Genomic DNA, 17,387 nt, shown 5'->3' with positions numbered 1-17,387 from the left:
CGTTCCCGTCGAGTCCTCGTGTTTTTTTTAAATGGAACTTTTTGATGCTGGGGTGCCGGTGGTAGTGCGAAAGTGCGGAGACGGACGCTCAGCGCGCGGCCCCGCTCCGCTGCGCGGCGGCTGCGGCCCGGCCCGGCCCCGCCATGCCCCGGTGAGACCATGGAGCCCAACCCGGGGCCCACGGGGGCCGAGGACGGGAGGCTGCGGCCCGGCGCCAAGCGAGTCACCTTCCCGTCCGATGAGGACATCGTGTCCGGCGCGGTGGAGCCCAAGGATCCGTGGAGACACGGTAACTGGGTGGGAGGGGGGGCGCTGGTTCGGTGGGCCGGGGTTGGGCCCGGTGGGATCCGAACCGGGGCTCCGTGGGGCCACGCGGGGTCCGGACCGGCATCTCGAGCCGAGGCTCCGTGGGTCACAAACTGGGTCTGCGAAATGGGGTCTCTGTGGGGCCCACGACGGGGTCTCCGTGGGTCGGAAACGGCGGCTTCAGCGGGTCCCGAAGTGGAGGTGTTGGTGGATCTCAAAATGGATCCGTCGTGGGGCTCGAACCGAGGTGTAAATGGGTCTGGAATCGGAGGCTTCAGTGTGGTCTGAATTTGGGGCCTGGGAGACCCGAATTGGGTCCGCTGTGGGGTCCAAAACGCCTCTCTGTGGGGCCCAGATGGGGGTTTCGGTGGGTCTGGAACTGGGACTTTATGGGTCCTGAACTGGGGGTTCTGGGGATCCCAACGATCAGTGGGGGCTCAGGGGGCTCAGGGTGAGGCTTTGGTGGGTGCCCAGCCGGGTGTCAGTGGGGCTCAAACTGGGGGCTCCGTGGGTCCTAAATTGGGCTTTGGTGTGGGACCTAAATTGAGTCCCTATCCAGGATCCGTGGAGCCCAGACTGGGGGCTTCGGTGGGACCCCAATGGGGTCCTCAGTGGGGCCTGGAATGGGCTTTTCATGGGGTCCAGACAGGGGCTTTGGTTGGGTCCCAGTCTGGGGCTCCATGGGTTCTGAACTGGGACCATTGCAGGACCCCAAATGGGTATCAAGACTGACCCCATTTAACGGCTCTTGGTTTGAGGTCAAACCCAACGAGGTTCCACAACCCCATAGATCCCAATTACTGCAGGATCCCATGGTTCCATGACCCCCCATAAGTCCCACACACCCCAACCATTGCAGGATTCTGTGCTCTCACAGCACACTGCTCTGAACTTGGCTCCCCCACTAACTACCCGTATCAGGTTCCCCCATGCAATCTCCTTCCTCTGCAGCCTTTGCTGATGAGCATCAATTATTCCTTCTGTTAATTTCTTATTTATGAGCTGTGGGGTCAGTCTCTTCTTCCCATGCCATCTTAGGTTACCGGACTGTGCTCCCATTTTGCAGCCCCTGCTCTATTTTGGGGTCCTCGAGGGCTCTGTTTTTAGGGTTTCCAATGGCTCCATTTTGGTGTCCCCCACAATTCTGTTTCTGGGGCTCTGTGGTTCCATTTTGGGATCCCCCAGGGCTCACTTGGGTTCCCCTGGGGCTTCATTTTCTGGGTCCGCCAGGGCTTTGTTTTGGGGTCACCCTTGTATCTCTTTTTTGGATTCCCAAAGGCTCCATTTCAGTTTCCCCCACAACTCCATTTTTGAGGCTCCGTGGCTCTGTTTTGGGAACCTTCAGGGCTTCTTTGTGTGGTTCCCAATGGCTCTAAGAGTTGCCCATAGTTCTGTTTTTAGGGGCCCTCCAGGTCTCTGTTTTGGTGTTTTCCATGCTTCACTTGGGGTTCCCCAGGGCTCATTTTTAGGGTTCACAATGGCTTCATTTTGGGGCCCCTTTGGAGCTCTGTGTTTGGGGTTCCCCCAGGACTCTGTTTTGGTGTCCTGAGCATTCGTTTTGGTGTCCCTAAGGGCTCTGTTTTGGTGTTTGGAGTCTGCAGGTCAACACGGTCATCGTTAGCAGAATAAATCCTCGTTAATGGGGATTGTTGGGGTCTGCAGGTCAATGAGAATGGAATAAATGCTCATTAACAGGAAGCTTTGGGGTTTTCAGGTCAGTGGGTCATCATTAGTGGAGTAAATCCCCATTAATGGAGATTGTTGGGGTCTACAGGTCAATGCGTTCCCTTTGCTGCTCCGGTTTGGACGCTGCCAATCTCTCTGATCCTGTGGATGACTCAGGGTTCTGCATCCATAACCACAACCCTAATTCTGTGCCTTTTCAGCCCAAAACGTGACCGTGGAGGAGATCGTCAGCGCCTACAAGCAGGCGTGCCAGAAGCTGAGCTGCAAGCAGATCCCCAAACTCCTCAAGCAGATCCAGGTAGAGCAGATCAGCCCACATAGAACCCGTTATTTGTGCCCCGTGTGCTTCCTGCCCCACAGCCCTAATAAAGGATGAAGTTAATTAGCACCGTGTTTTGCCTCATTTCACCTAATACTGTGCCTTGGGGCTGGGCAGGGCTCATTTTCCCAGCTGCTGTTTGAGATGGAGATGTTCCCATGTCTGTTCTTCACCCCAGCAACAAAAATCCCGTTGAGAGCTTTGCTGGTTAGCAAACGCAGCTGTGTGATGCCCAGAGCTCCTCCCAGCTTTGGGATTTGCCCAATTTGTTGTTTTTTCTCCTCCTCTTAGTGTTCCCCCCCCTTCATTTCTGAGGGTAAAATGCTGCCTTTTGCTCTTTTCCAGGAGTTTAAGGACCTGGCACCCAGGATAGATTGTTTGGATCTCAAAGGTGAGCGCCTCGTTCTGTGCTAATTGAATTTATCTTCCCACATTTGGGGCAATATTGGGATTTCACGTCGTTAACCCTTCAATTGAGTGGAGTGCCCCACAACTTGTGCAAGCAACCCCAGAAAAACCCTTTTTTGGGTTCTGTTGCCATCCTTTGAGCTAAAATTTTGAGATTTTGGTTCTTGCTTTCCTTCTCTTCCTTCAGTTGTAGGATCCCATGGTTCTGTGACCCTAAAGGTCCCTTCCAACCCAACCACTGTAGGATCCCATGGTTCCGCCAACCCAAGCACTGTAGGATCCCATGAATTTTATGACCATATAACAAGAAGTGCACCTCCCATCTGTGGGCCCTGAAGCCCCCTCCCCTCTTTTCCCACAGGCCAACTGCCCGCAGTCCCTGAACACGGCAGAAATTTACCTTTCCACACCCAAACTGCCCATTCTGTTGTTTTTTCCCCAGGGGAGAAGCTGGACTACAAGGCGTGCGAGGCGCTGGAGGAGATCTTCAAGAGGCTGCAGTTCAAAATTGTCGACTTGGAGCAGACCAGCTTGGATGAGGACGTGAGTGGTGCGAGTGGTTCTCATTGTGACTCAATGGAGCCTCGTGGTTTTTGTGGCCAATTCTGCACCTGGCGGGGAAGCGGATGAGGTTAAAAACCACGGAAATGGTTAAAAAGGGTTTTCACCAATGGTGGGGCAGCGGGTGCCAATTGTGGCTCACAGCATCGCAATGAGAAGGAGCCGTGGGGTCATAGGGGCCAACTCTTGGCTCCATGTAGGGTCACCCAAAAGTCAAACCCTACATGCGCCACCATCAGGGAGCTGTGGGAAGCTGTGGGCCACCACAAAGAAGCTGTTGGCCACCGTGAGGGAGCCATAGGTTTTCACCTTTCAGCCCCACTTTGGCCGTACTGATTTCTGATTGTCACATTTCTACTTTATATTGGCCATTCTCATCTCTTATTTCCACCTTTCTGCCCCATTTTGACCATTCCAGTCTCCGATTTCCACGCTCTTTTCCCCTGCAGGGCGCCTCGGCGCTGTTTGACATGATCGAGTACTACGAGTCGGCCACGCACCTCAACATCTCCTTCAACAAACACATCGGCACGCGGGGCTGGCAGGCAGCTGCACACATGATGAGGAAGGTGGGTGGGTGGGATCCCACGGTTGTGTGACCTTCCAGGACCTTTCCAACCCACGCTCTGGAGGATCCCATGACCTCCACGCCCCCATAGTGACGGCTGCCCACCCCTGCTCCATCCCCGCCGTGGGGCCCCACTGCAGCCCCCCCTATTTCCTGCAGACCAACTGCCTGCAGTACCTGGACGCCCGCGGGACGCCCCTCCTGGACCACTCGGCGCCGTTTGTGGCGCGGGCGCTGCGCATCAGCAGCAGCCTGGTTGTGCTGCACCTGGAGAACGCCAGCTTGTCGGGGCGGCCCCTCATGCTGCTGGGTGAGACCCTGGCCCCAGTCACCCTAATGATCCCAACGACCCCAACCCCAATGCCCCTAATGACCCTAATGCCCCTAATGACCCCAACCCCTGTCACCCTAATGATCCTAACGACCCCAACCCCAAGCACCCTAATGGCCCTAAAACTGAACTTTCACCCTAAAATTGAGCTCCAAAGCGAACCCTGACCTCAGGGCTCCCCCATAACTCTGCTTTTGGCTGCAGGCACTGGGTGTGGGTTGTGGTGGGCGGCCCCTCATTACCTTAATTAATCGCTATGCTAATGAATCAGCAGTTGTTTGGGCTACGGCTGATGACAGCCAGCGGGGCTGAGCTGAGAGCCAGGGAATGCTGTGGGGTTAATTGCTCATTAGGGCGGGTTAATTAGGAAAGGGAGACGCGCTCGCACGTGCCCCTGCATCAGTGGGGTGTTGGCTGTCGAGCCCTACCAAGAGACACCCCAAAACCCCATTTCTGACCCCCAAACCCCCTCCCAAAGGCCCCCCAGGACCCTGCCCACAGCCCCCAAAGTCCTGCCCAACTTCACCCCCCCCAAAACTGTGCCCAAATCCCACCCAGTCCACCAGATCCCCTCAAAATCCTGCCCAGAACCCCCAAAAACACTCCCCAGACCCCCAAAACTTCACTTCCATATGCCCCCCCTGCCAAAATCCTGCCCCAATCCTCTGAAACACGCACCCCACATCCCCCCAAACCCTTCCCAGATCCCTTTCTGAAAACCCCAAAACCTTCACTCCCTCCAGTACCCCTCCCAAATCGCCTCAAACCTTTCCCAGACCCCTGATAAGAGTTCTCCCCAAAACCTCTCCAAACGACCCCCCCCAAAATCCAGGCCGAAATCCTGCCCCAAATCCTCCCAAAGCTCTCATCCCCAAACCCTGCACGAAGACCCCTAGCCCCCCTTCAGAGCCCCCTGAACTCTTGCCCATAGCCCCCAAAACTCAGCCCAAAGGCCCTACAAAACTCTCATTCTAAATCTCACCCAAGCCCCCCAAAATTCTTCCCCAAAGCCTCCAAATCTCACCCCAACCCCCACCCCCTCCCCACATCCACCATATGAGGCACTGAAACCATTTTTTCCCCTTTTCACCCCAATCTGACGCTCTCAGCCCCACTTTGCTCCAACCCCTCCTCCCCCCCACCTCCCTCACCATTTTGGGTTAAAATCTCCCCATTTCTGCCCTCAGCCACGGCTCTGAAGATGAACGTGACGCTGCGGGAGCTTTACCTGGCTGACAACAAGCTGAACGGGCTGCAGGACGCGGCACAGCTGGGCAACCTGCTCAAATTCAACTGCTCCATCCAGATCCTGGACCTCCGCAACAACCACATCCTGGACTCGGGTGGGTCTGAGCAGAAATCCCCCAATCCTGTCTGGGTATCCCCCAAATCATGCCTAGATGTCCCCCAAATCCCACCTGGATATCCCCTAAATCTTATCCAGATATCCCCCCAAATCCTGCTCAGGTATCCCCCACATCTCACTCAGATGTCTCCCAAATCTTGCCTCGATGTCTCCAGATGTTCCCCAGATCCTATACAGATATCCTCTGAACCCCCCCCAAGCCCCCCCAAATCTCAGACCAAATCCCCCAAGTCTCAGCCCCACCCCCAGCCCTGCCCAGGACCCCCCCACCCCTCCCCATGTTCCCAACCCCCACCTCCCCCTCTCTGCACTCCAGTGGGGCACACGTAAGAAATCTGTTCCCAGTGAGATCCTCTTATGACCCCATTTCCATCTGATTTCACCCCAAATCTCAGAGCAGCAGCTCTGATCTCATTGTCACACACTATGTTCCTCCCCCCCAGCCCAGGAATGGGGTGACGACTTTTGGCCTCCCCCTGTTTCCGTGTCCCACCCTATAAACAGATCTGCCGGCGTTAATTAGCACGCATGGCACCTTCTGGATCCTTAATTAAGGCCTTGGCACGTTCCGGGTGCTTAATTAAAGCTGGGCATTTAATGATGTGGGATGGCCCCAGAAGGTTATGGGGGAAATATGTGGGGAGCAGTGGGGTGGAGCTGATGGGTGCGCCCCAATCTGTGCCAGAGAACCCCAAAATCTGTGCTCTGCTCTGTGCTCAAATCCTGCCAAGGACAGCCCCAAAATCCCCCCAGAATCTGCCAACTCCTCCCATAATACCCCCAAATTCTCCCCAAAGTCCCCCCAACCCCCCCCCCAAATCCTTTCCAAATCCAGACCAAAATCCCCCTCCCCAAATCCTTTCCAAATTTGCCAAAATCTCCCCTTAAAATCTCCCAAATCCCCCAAATCTTCCCCCAAAATCCTTTGCCAAAATATCCCCAAATCCTCCCCCAAGTCTCTAAAATCTTCCCCCAAATTCCCCCCCAAATCCTGACCAAAGCCCTCACCAAAATCCCCCAAATCTTCCCCAACCCCCCCCAAATTGTCCCCAAATCTGCCAAAATCTTCCCCAAAATCCCCCCCAATTCCCCCAAATTTTCGCCAAATCTGCCCAAATTTCCCCCCAAACCCCCCACATTCTCCCCACTTCCCCCCTAAGCTGCCACCCCACACCCCCAGCTCCCCAACCCCATACCCCAATGTCCCCCCAGATCCACATCATCCCCATGACCTCCCCCACCCCAAATCATGTCTGTGTCTCACATACCCCACGTCCCCCCCACGCCCTCCCCACGTTCCCCCCACATCCCCATTTGTCCCCATATGTCCCCATTTGTCCCCATGTCCCCAGGCCTGGCCTATCTGTGTGAGGGGCTGCGGGAGCAGCGCCGTGGTTTGGTGACGTTGGTGCTGTGGAACAACCAGGTGACACAGGCAGGGACGGCGTACCTGGGGGTCACACTGGTGAGTGTCCCCAACATGTCCCCAGGCTTTGGGATGTCCCCAACATCCCACCAGAAATGGGGATGTCCCCAGTGTGTCTCCACTGTCTCCAGGCTTTGGGATGTCCTCAATGTCCCCAGTCTCTGGGACATCCCCAACACCAACCTTTGGTTTCCCAAGGCTTTGGGAAGTCCCCATTGTCCCCAACATCCCCCCAGGCTTTGGGATGTCGCCATTGTCCCCAGCATCCCCAGACCTCAGGATGCCCCCATCTCTGAGCTGTGGTGTCCCCAGTTTTCAGGACATCCCCAACATCCCCCCGGGCTTCAGGATGTCCCCATTGTCCCCCTGCTGTCCCCACAGCCCCACGCACAGAGCCTGGAGACCCTGAACCTGGGCCACAACCCCATTGGCAACGAAGGGGTGCGCAACCTGAAGACGGGGCTGATCGGGAACCGCTCCGTGCTGCGCCTGGGGTTGGCTTCCACCAAACTGACCTGCGAAGGTGGGGGGGGCACGGAGCCCCATGGAGCCCCTTGGGGAAGGGGGGAGTCTGGGGGGGGGACCCCATGGGGATCCCACAGAAACGCCGTCGTTGGGATCTAGCAGCGGTCACCAAGGAGCCCAAGGGATGGGGTGGCTGTGAGCATGGGGACCCTATGGAAGTGATGTCATCAAGGTCGAACGGGTGACCTCAATGTCACCACGGCCATCCCATCCTATAGGATGGGGGTCCCAGGCATCGTCACCTCTTGGGGACCCCACAAAATGCCATTGCTGATGTCCAGTGAGTGACCCCGATGTCACTGTGACCATCTCGTCCCCTGGGTTGGGAGTTCTGGGGGTGTCTTCTTCGAGACCCTACAAAAATGGCATCCAGTGAATGACCCCAGTGTCCCCGTGGCCATCAGCCCTTGGGTTGGGTTGTGCTGGGCATCGTCACCTCTTAGGGACCCTACAGAAATGACACCCTCAAGGTCCAGCAGTGACCCCACTGTCGCCATGATCATCTCATCCCTTGGGTCAGGGGTCCCGGTTGTGGTCTCTTCTTGGGGACCCTACGAAAACCACATCCATCCCACCAGTGACCCCGATGTCCCCATGGCCATCATCCCTTGGCCCCGCGCTCCCAGCCACCTCCTCCTCTTTGGGGGCAGCCCACAAAATGGCCGTCCACGAGGTCACGGCGGTGTCCCCCCCCATAGGGGCGGTGGCGGTGGCCGAATTCATCGCCGAAAGCCCCCGGCTGCTGCGCCTGGACCTGAGGGAGAACGAGATCAAGACGGGGGGGCTGATGGCGCTGGCGCTGGCGCTGAAGGTCAACCAGTCGCTGCTGCGCCTCGACCTGGACCGCGACCCCAAAAAGGAGGCGGTGAGGGGTGGCGAGGGAGGGAACCAAGGGGAGGGAGCACAAAGGGGAGGGATGTCCCCAAAGATGAAGGATGGGGGGTGGGAGGGGGGGTCCCGAAAGGAGGGGCATGGGGGGGACATGTGGGGGTGTCCCCAAAAGGGGGGCAAGGAGGGGGGGTGGGCATCCCCAGAGGGGGAGGAGGACATGGGGGGGATGGGTGTCCCTAAAGAGAGGGGGAAATGAGGGGGGTGGGTGTCCCCCCGATTAGGGGGGGCATGGGGTGTCCCCAAATTTCTCTTTCCAAATCCCCACATTTTCATTCCCAAATCTCCACACTTCCCATCCCCAATTTCCACTCCCCAACCCCCACATTCCCCCCCACCTGACCCCCTAAATGCTCCCTTTCCCACCATCCTGCCCATCCCATCCCATCCCATCTCCCCCCAATCATTCCTTCCCACCCCCGTTCTGCTCACTCCTTCCTTCCCGCAGGTGAAGAGTTTCATTGAGACCCAGAAGGCTCTGCTGGCTGAGATTCAGAGCGGCTGCAAACGGAATTTTGCTTTGGCTCGCGAGCGCGACGAGGGGGAAGCGCAGCCCCCGCAGCCCCCCGGCATGGCCGGCATCGGGGGGGGGGACGGCGGGGACCCCAACGGGGACGGCAGCGACGGGGACCCCGATGGTGGCGGGGCCGGAGTGCGGCACGGAGCGGCCACCGATTCCAGCTCGGATACGGAGGATGAGGGGGCTGGGGGAGATGGAGGGCGAAGGGACGGCGCAGTGAGCCCCAAGGGGGATGCCGAAGGTGGGGGGGGCACCGAGGAGACCCCCGAGTCACCCCAGGGTCAGCAGCACCGCATTCTGGTCACCAGCCCCGGGAGGGGACACAAAGTCTTCGTGGTGACGCGTGTGGAGAGCGGGACCGGCTGTGATCCCAAGGAGGCAATGGGGAGAGAGGGGACGGACAGCACCACCAACGGGACCGGAGCCAGCAATGGGACGGGCACCATGGGGACAGCCACCACCTCTGGGACAGCCACCAATGGGACGGGCACCATGGGGACAGCCACCACCACTGCGATGACCACCACTGGGACAGTCACCACAACCTGGGCCAGCCCCACCAATGGGACGGTCAGCAGTGGGACCGGCCCCCCCAGTGGGATGGCCACTGATGGGACTGCCACGACCTCCAGGATGGTCACCACCAATGGGATGGCCACCAGTGGGATTACGGCCACCAGTGCGCTGGCTACTGATGGGATGGCTGCCGAAGGGACAACCACCACCTCTGGGACGGCCACCATCAGTGGGACTATCTCCACTGGGATGATGGCCACCAGTGGGCCGGCCACCGACGGGACAGCCACCACCTCCGGGATGGTTATCACCATTGGGACAGCTGGTGATGGGACAGCCACCAGCCCTGGGATGGCCACCACTGGGACAGTCACCACCGGGATGGCCACTGATGGGACGGCCACCAGCACCGGGATGGCCACCAGTGGGACAGTCACTGAGGGGACAGCCACCAGTGGGGTGGCCGGCATTGGGACAGTCACCTCTGGGATGGCCACTGATGGGACGGCCACCAGCCCTGCGATGGCCACCAGCAGGGTGACCACTGGTGGCCCAACGCTGCCCAATGGGCTGAAGGCAGAGCTGGGCCGGGCACTGCCTGACAGCGACAGCAAAGCAGGGAGCTGCGGTGCTGAGCACGGTATGGGGGTGGGGAGCGGGGGGACACGGGTGGGATTGGGTCCTAAATGTCCCTGTGGGGACCCGGCTGCATCCCCGTGATCCCAACGATTGCTGTTGTTTCAGAGCTGAGCTGCTGGAGGGACGAGCGGGATCTGGAGGAGCTGCTGCTCGAGGCCAGCCAGGATGCGGGGCAGGAGCCGCCGTGACAGCGCTGGGGGGGGATGGGGGCTGGATTTGGGGTCAGGGGCTGGATTTGGGCTCAGGATCTGGATTAGGCCTCAGGATACAGATTTGGGGTTGGGGCTGGGTTTTGGATCAGGATCTGGATTAGGCCTCAGGATCCAGACTGGGGGTCGGGGTCCAGATTTTGGATCAGGATCTGGATTTGGGCTCAGGTTCCAGCACTGGGATCTGCTGTGGGGTTTTGGGGTCCCCGTGCTGTTCCCAGTTCTCTCTCAGATGCCCAACCCGGCGCCCACTCCCACCCGTGTCCCCAAACCGGTTGTCACCTTGGCGTGTCACCAGGCTGTGGTGTCCCCAACAGGAGGTCACTGCATTGTGGTGACCCCAATGGGTGTCGCCGTGTACCCCACAAAATGTCACCTGGATGTGGTGACCCCAACGAGACGTGACCCCAAAGGGATGTCACCAACATGGTGTCACCAACGAGGTAACACCAATGAGACCTCAGCCGGACGTGGTGTCCCCAAGTGGGATGTCACTACATGGTGGTGTCCCCAACGGGATGTCACCAGCGCATGGTGTCACCACGCTGTCCCCAGGGAGGTGTCACCGTGTCCCCAAGAGGCGACCTGTCCCCAATGTCGCTGACGCTGTCCCCAAAGGTTGACGTCCCCAGTGCTGGTGACGTCCTCGAGATGGGTGGCTCTGACCCCAAACTGTCACCCCATCCCCAAAGGTCGTCCCCAAAGGGTGACACCATCCCCCACTGGTGACATTGTCCCCAGTGTCAGTGGCTCTGACCCCAGAGGTGTCATTGTCCCCAGAGGTGGTGGTGACCCCATCCCAGCTGTGGGTGACGCCGTCCCGCCCCTCTCAGGCTGTTCTCAGGGGCCGCAGTGTTGGGGGGGAGGGGGTCTTTATTTGGGGGGAGATTCGATTTTTTCTTTTTTTTTCTTTTTTTGGTGTTTATTTTTCTCCTTTTTGGGGGTTTTTGGTTTTTTCCCCTTCCGAGAAGTGCAATAAATGGGGCGGCAGTGGGGGGGCCGCACGGGGGCTGCTCCCCCACCCCCCCCTTTCTCCCCCAGTGGGGTTTTGGCCAAGGCTGGTTTCTGTCAAAGCAGAACTGCTGTCAGCCGCTGTGCCTCCAGGGTCGGCTCTGTGGGGTGGCCCCATCCCACATCCATGTCCCCAACCCCACAGACATCACTGCTGCCCCATGGTGACATAGGGGCCGTTCCCTCCCCCCTCCCCCAGCCACCACCACTCCATTTTTTGACCCCATAAAAGCCCATTTTCGGTTCGGACACATTCACTGCTTTATTGGGGTGTCACCTCTTCCCCATGGTCACCCCAGAATGTCCCCATGGTGTCCCCCCACCATGCACTGTACCTCACGGGCTCCCACTGTGGCCCCATTGGAGTCTTTGGGGACTGTTCTGGCTGACCCCATTCCCACTCCCCCATGTCCCCACTGTCCCCACCACCACTACGTCCCCATTGTCCCCACTGCCACCCCATGTCCCCATTGTCCCCACTGCTGCCACAAGTCCCCATGTCCCCCCATGTCCCCCCTTATCTCTCCCATATCCCCCCACGCGCCCCCCATCCCCCTACGTCCCCCCCCCCCATTCCCATCACAACCCCCATGCCGGTTCTCCCCCGTCCCCGCCCTCCCCCCATCCCCTCCCCCTCCCTCCCCCAGCCCCCGCAGCCCCCTCAGCTCCCCCATCTTCCGCCCTATGGAGCGGTCCAGATTCACGGTGACGGGGAGCAGCGCTCGGGCATCTCGGGCGCTGAACGGGAAGTGGCGGCTCAGGAAAGCATCGAAGAGCCGCGGGTCCCCGTCCAGCCCCAGAGCGCTGCGCAGCGGCTGCTGCAGGGCGCCCAGCTCGGAGCGGTGCCGCTGGAAAATGTCCCACAGGGACCCCAGAGCTTCGCGGGGATCCCCGTCCCGTAAGAACTGCAGGATCCAGCTGAGCCGGCACGGCCAGCGATCCGCCAGCAAAACCCAGGCGGCCACCGCGAGGGGAACCGAGCCGTGGGGGGAGACGGAGTGGGGCGTTATGGGGTGGGGGAGGAGGTGGGCGGGGGCATGGGGAGGGGGAGTGGGGGGCGGGGGGCTACGGGGTGGGGGGCAATGGGGTGGGGGGTTACGGGGTGAGAGGTTGGGGGGTGTGGAGGTGGGGGGTGTGGGGTTGTGGGGTGAGAGGCAATGGGGTGGGGGGTTGGGGGACGGGAGGGCAGGGAGGGTGAGGCTCTTTTGGGGTGTGAGGTTTTGGGGTGTGGGGTTATGGGGTGTTGGGGTGTGGAGTGGGGGGTTATGGGGTGGGAGGCCATGAGGCGTGGGGTTATGGGGTGGGAGCTTGGGGGGTGTGGGCTTATGGGGTGAGGGGATGTAGGGTGAGAGGACAAGGACTGGGGGGCTGTCAGGTGCGGGGTTGGGGGGTGGGAGGGCAGGGAGGGTGAGGTTGGGGGGTGTGGGGTTATGGAGTGAGGGGTTGTGGGGCGTTGAGGTGTCAGGTGGGAGAGAGTGGGGTGGGCAGCCCGGGGTTGTGGGGCTGTGGGGCAGCAGGCAGTGGGGTGCAACGTCATAGGGCTCAATTCTATCGGGCTCCACCCCATAGCTCTCCGTTCTATGGGGCTCTGTCCCCTGGATTTCCACCCCATAGAGTTCCTCTGCCCCACAGATCTCTGCCCCATAAGGCTCCATCCAATGGCTCTCCGCCCCATAGATTTCTGCTCCAGAGCTCTTCACCCCATAGGGCTCCTCTGCCCCACAGATCTTTGTCACACGGCTCTCAGTCCCATCCATCTCCGCCCCACGGGGCTCCATCCCGTGCCTCTTTGTCCCGGAGGGCTCAGTCCTGTGTCTCTCTGCCCCACAGATCTCCTCTACCCCACAGCTCTCCATCCCATGGGGCTCCATCCCGCCTGTCTCCACTCCATAGATCTCCTCTACCCCACATCCCCCCACCCCACATCTCCCAGCCCCACAGCTCTCCATCCCATGGGGCATCACCCCACATCCCTCCATCCCATAGATCTCCTCTGCCCCACATCTTCCCGCCCCACAACTGTCCATCCCGTGGGGGATCACCGCACCTCCCCCCGCCCCACAGATCTCCTCTGCCCCCCCGGCCCCCCCCCGGCCATGCGGGGCACAGCGGTGCAGGAGGAGCCGGACGGTGATGGGGACGATGCTGAGGATCCGGCGCAGCTGCGCCCCATCGGAGGGGACGAAGCGGCACAGCGCCCCCTGGGGGTCGTGCAGGGAGCGCAGCGCCGCCCGCACGCAGCGCCGCGTCTGCCGCTCCGCAACCCGCACCCATGGGTGCTCCTCGTGGGGCGCTGGGTGTTCAGCATGGGGCACTGGGTGCTCTTCATAGGGTGATGGGTGCTCCTTACAGGGCACTGGGTGCTCCTTGTGGTGAGATGGGTGCTCCTCACAGGGCAGTGGGTGCTCCTCATAGGGTGATGGGTGCTCCCCATGGTGTGGGTGCTCAACATGGGGCAGTGGATGCTCCTCATAGGGCGATGGGTGCTCCTTATAGGGCAGTGAGTGCTCCTTGTGGTGTGGGTGCTCCTCATAGGGTGATGGGTGCTTCTCATGGTGTGGGTGCTCAACATGGGGCAGTGGATGCTCCTCATAGGGCGATGGGTGCTCCTCATGGGGCACTGGGTGCTCCTCATGGAGCGATGGGTGCTTCTCATGGGGCGATGGGTGCTCCTCGTGGGGCAGTGGATGCTCCTCATAGGGCAGTGGGTGCCCCCCGTGGTGCAGTGGGTGCTGCTCATGGTTCACTGGGTGCTCCTCTTGCTGTGGGTGCTCCTCATCACGCACTGGGTGCCCACTGCTCTGCACTGGGTGCTCCTCGAGCTGCAGTGGGTGCTGTTCTTGGCTCAGCAGGTGCTCCTCGTGGTGCAGGTGCTCCTCACGCTGCATCGGGTGCCCATTGCCTCGCCCTGGGCGCTCCTTGTGGTCCACTGGGTTCCCCTTGAGGTGCACCGGGTGCTCCTCGCGCTGCACTGGGTGCCCGTCGCTCCGCCCTGGGTGCCCGTTGCGGTCCGCGGGGTGCCCCCCCCCCAGCGCCCTCCTCACCTCCCTCATCCTCTGCCGGTGCTCCATGCTGGGCACCCAGAACGGCACCCCGACGGTCCGCCTCAGATAAACGTACGCGTTGCCCCCGACGCCTCGCAGCGCCGCGGATCCCTCGAGGCACTGCACGACCACGCCGGGCTCCATGGCGAGCACGGAGATGAAGGGCGCTTCGGGGTCCGCCAGCAGCGTGTTGACGGCCTCCAGGACCCCCGCGCAGCGCTCCGCCCCGCAGCGCTCCAGGGCGCTGATCTCCATCACCACCCGCAGCCTCCGCCGTTCGAACACCTCCATGGCGGCGATGAACGCGCTCAGCCCCTCCACCTCCGCCCTCACTTTGCTCATGAAGCCCAGCTGAGCCTCGAATTTCTCCCGGTCGCTCCAGCGCTCCACGCGGCTCCGCTCGCTCACGGCCACGCGGCGCAGCACCGCCAGCAGCGCGGCCAGCAGCCCGGAGCCGGACGCGGAGCTCAGAGCCACGCCGACGGCGCCCAGCACCCGGTGCTCCCGCAGCCACGGCGCGGCCAAGGCGAGCAGCAGCAGCGCGGAGCCGAGCAGCAGCAGCCCCACGATCGCTCCGGCTTTGACGCACGCGGCCGTGCGGAGCTCCCACTCTCTGCCGCCCGGTCCGCCGTGGCGCGGAGCCGCGCCCGCCACGTGGAACACGGCGAGCGGCCACGGGCCGAAACGGCGGCGGACGGAGCGGCACAGGGCGCTGATCAGCCCGGCCCACAGGCGGTCGCAGCCCACGTAATGCCAGGCTGAGAAACGGACGAAGATGAAGGAGATGTTCGGGGGGGGGCGGCGGGGGTCCCGGGCGGGGCGGCGGAGCACCGGGCGGAAGAGCGTGAGGAGAAACAGCGCCTGGAGGAGCCCCCAGCCGCGGGCGGTGCGGGGCGGGGGGCGGCCGGAGCGGGCGGAGCGGCGCTGCAGCAGCGCGGAGTGAGAATGCATGGAGGCTGCGGGGAGACGGCGCGTGTTGAGCGGGGGTCACGTGATGGGGGGGGTCCTATGGAGTGGGGGTCTTCTAGGGGTGGGCCATAGGGGACCCCGGAGTTGGGGGGTGGGGGTCCTATAAGGTGGGGGTTCCATAAGAAAGGGGTAGGGGGATCCACAAGGTCCTATAGGGCTGGGAGCCCCCTGCCCCATAACCCCCATCCCATTACCCCATGGCCCCCCTTCCCACTGCCCCGTTACCTCTCGCCCCATAACCCCATGACCCTCCACCCCTTAACAGCACAGCCACACAACCCCTCAGCCCCACAACCCCTCAGCCCCATAACGCCCCCCCATAACCCCACCCCACAGCCCCGCATCCTACCCTCGAGGTGCTGCAGCATCCCCTGCAGGCGATGGGGGCACGGAGCGAAAATCCCAACAGTGAGTGGGGCGGCCGCGTCACAGAGAGTGCGAGCCAGGCAGCGGGAATAGAGCAGGTCCTGGGGGGCTGCGGGGTTTGATTAATTGGGGTTTGATTGATTGATTAATTGGGGTTTGATTGGGATGTGAGCCAGGCCGCGGGAATAGAGCAGGTCCTGGGGGGCTGCGGGGTTTGATTAATTGGGGTTTCATTGGAGTTATCGGGGTTGGGATTATTGGGATTATTGGGATTATTGGGATTGGGATTAGGATTGGAATTAGGATTAGCATTGAAGTTGGGGTTGGGATTAGGATTGGGGTCGGGGTCGGGCTGTCTGTACCCTCGTGCTCCTCCCACTCGCACTCGCAGCCATCGCTGTCCCCATCGCTGTCCCCATCGCTGTGGGGCGGCCCCACATCCAGCAGTGCGCGGTGCTCCTCCAGTGAGCCCGAACTGCAGCGCTGCAGGGCGGTTATTGGGGTAAAGCGGGGTTATGGGATATGGGGGTGATATGGGGTGGGGATATGGGGGAGGGTTATGGGGGGGTTATGGGACCAGGCTGTACTGGGGACACAGGGACAGCTTATGGGGCACAGCAGTGCCCATCACCCAATGTGCAGCCACCCCAGGGCTCCCCAACCCCATAGCCCACCCCACATCCCAACCCTATACCCCACTCATATACCTCACATCCCATCCCAACCCCATACCCGTCCCATATACCCCATATCCCATCCTGCCCCCCATCCCATACCCCATATTCCATCCCATAGCCATCACACCCCCATACCGCACATCCCATCCCAGCCCAATGCCCATCCCATCTACCCTATATCCCATATCCCATCCCACGCCCCATCCCATATACCCCATACCCCATTCTGTCATCCCATACCCCGTGTTCCATTGCAAACTCCATCCCACTCCACACTCCATACCCATCCCAAAACCCACATCCCATCCCAACCCTATACCCATCCCAAATACCCCATATCCCATCCTACTCCCCATCCAATACCCCATATTCCATCCCATCCCCAACCTCACACCCCAGATCCCATCCCAGTCCCATACCCATCCCATATATCCCATATATCCCATCCCATACCCCACGTCCCATCCCCACATACCCCCTTACCCATCCCATATACCCCATACCCCACATCCCACCCCATTCCCCACATCCCACCCCATGCCCCATATCCCACCCCGTCCCCGCCCCACATCTCCCACCTCCATCGCGCCGTTCCCCGGCCCCGCGGCGCTCCTTATTTATGGGATCGGATCGGGGCGGCCCCAGGAACACGGGCGGAAATTGCGGCTGTGCGGCGCTGAGTCAGGAAGGGGAGAAACCGGACCGGAGGGCTGCGGCCCTACACGTGTGGGGCGGGATGTGGGGCGGGATGTGGGGTGCGGGGGTGGGGGGTGGGGTAGGGAATGTGGAATAGGGAGTGTGGGGTGCAGAATGTGGAATTGGGGTGCGGGGTATTGGCTGAATCTCCGGGGCTCGGATCTCTGGGGCTGAGATCTGTGGGGCTGGGGCGTGTTGCTCATATCTGTGGGTCAGAAATCTATGGGGCTGGGACCTATGGGGTTGGATCTGTGGGGCTGAGATCTGTGGGACTGGCCCCATGGAATTGTGGGGGGGCCCCTATGGGGTTGAGGTTCCAACGGGAGCCCGCCCCCCCCATTGCTGCCCCCCCCCCC

At 60.9% G+C, this 17,387-nt stretch overlaps 2 protein-coding genes across 2 annotated transcripts; one reads left to right on the top strand and one right to left on the bottom strand.

The window, feature by feature from the left end:
- The first annotated feature begins 49 nt into the window (after positions 1-49).
- Positions 50-11,477, top strand: PPP1R37 (protein phosphatase 1 regulatory subunit 37). Its single transcript, XM_031610577.2, has 12 exons — positions 50-289; positions 2,193-2,290; positions 2,657-2,702; positions 3,162-3,262; positions 3,730-3,849; positions 4,008-4,158; positions 5,367-5,522; positions 6,898-7,010; positions 7,353-7,494; positions 8,195-8,361; positions 8,833-10,060; positions 10,165-11,477. Exons 1-12 carry the CDS (start codon positions 160-162, stop codon positions 10,245-10,247), a joined length of 2,535 nt encoding a protein of 844 aa, XP_031466437.2. The 5' UTR covers positions 50-159; the 3' UTR covers positions 10,248-11,477.
- On the bottom strand, positions 10,320-17,378 carry NKPD1 (NTPase KAP family P-loop domain containing 1). The gene is made up of 6 exons (XM_090129882.1): positions 16,914-17,378; positions 16,021-16,141; positions 15,518-15,767; positions 13,371-15,308; positions 11,866-12,269; positions 10,320-10,387 (listed from the first exon to the last, which is right to left on the bottom strand). The coding sequence occupies exons 1-6, from the start codon at positions 16,917-16,919 to the stop codon at positions 10,320-10,322; spliced, it is 2,787 nt and encodes a 928-aa protein (XP_089986008.1). The 5' UTR covers positions 16,920-17,378.
- Positions 17,379-17,387: the final 9 nt, after the last annotated feature.

The sequence above is a fragment of the Phasianus colchicus genome, chromosome 38 (assembly GCF_987193195.1).
Source record: "Phasianus colchicus chromosome 38, bPhaCol1.hap1.1, whole genome shotgun sequence".
Lineage (NCBI taxonomy): Eukaryota > Metazoa > Chordata > Aves > Galliformes > Phasianidae > Phasianus > Phasianus colchicus.
This window is presented reverse-complemented; position numbering and strand designations above follow the sequence as displayed.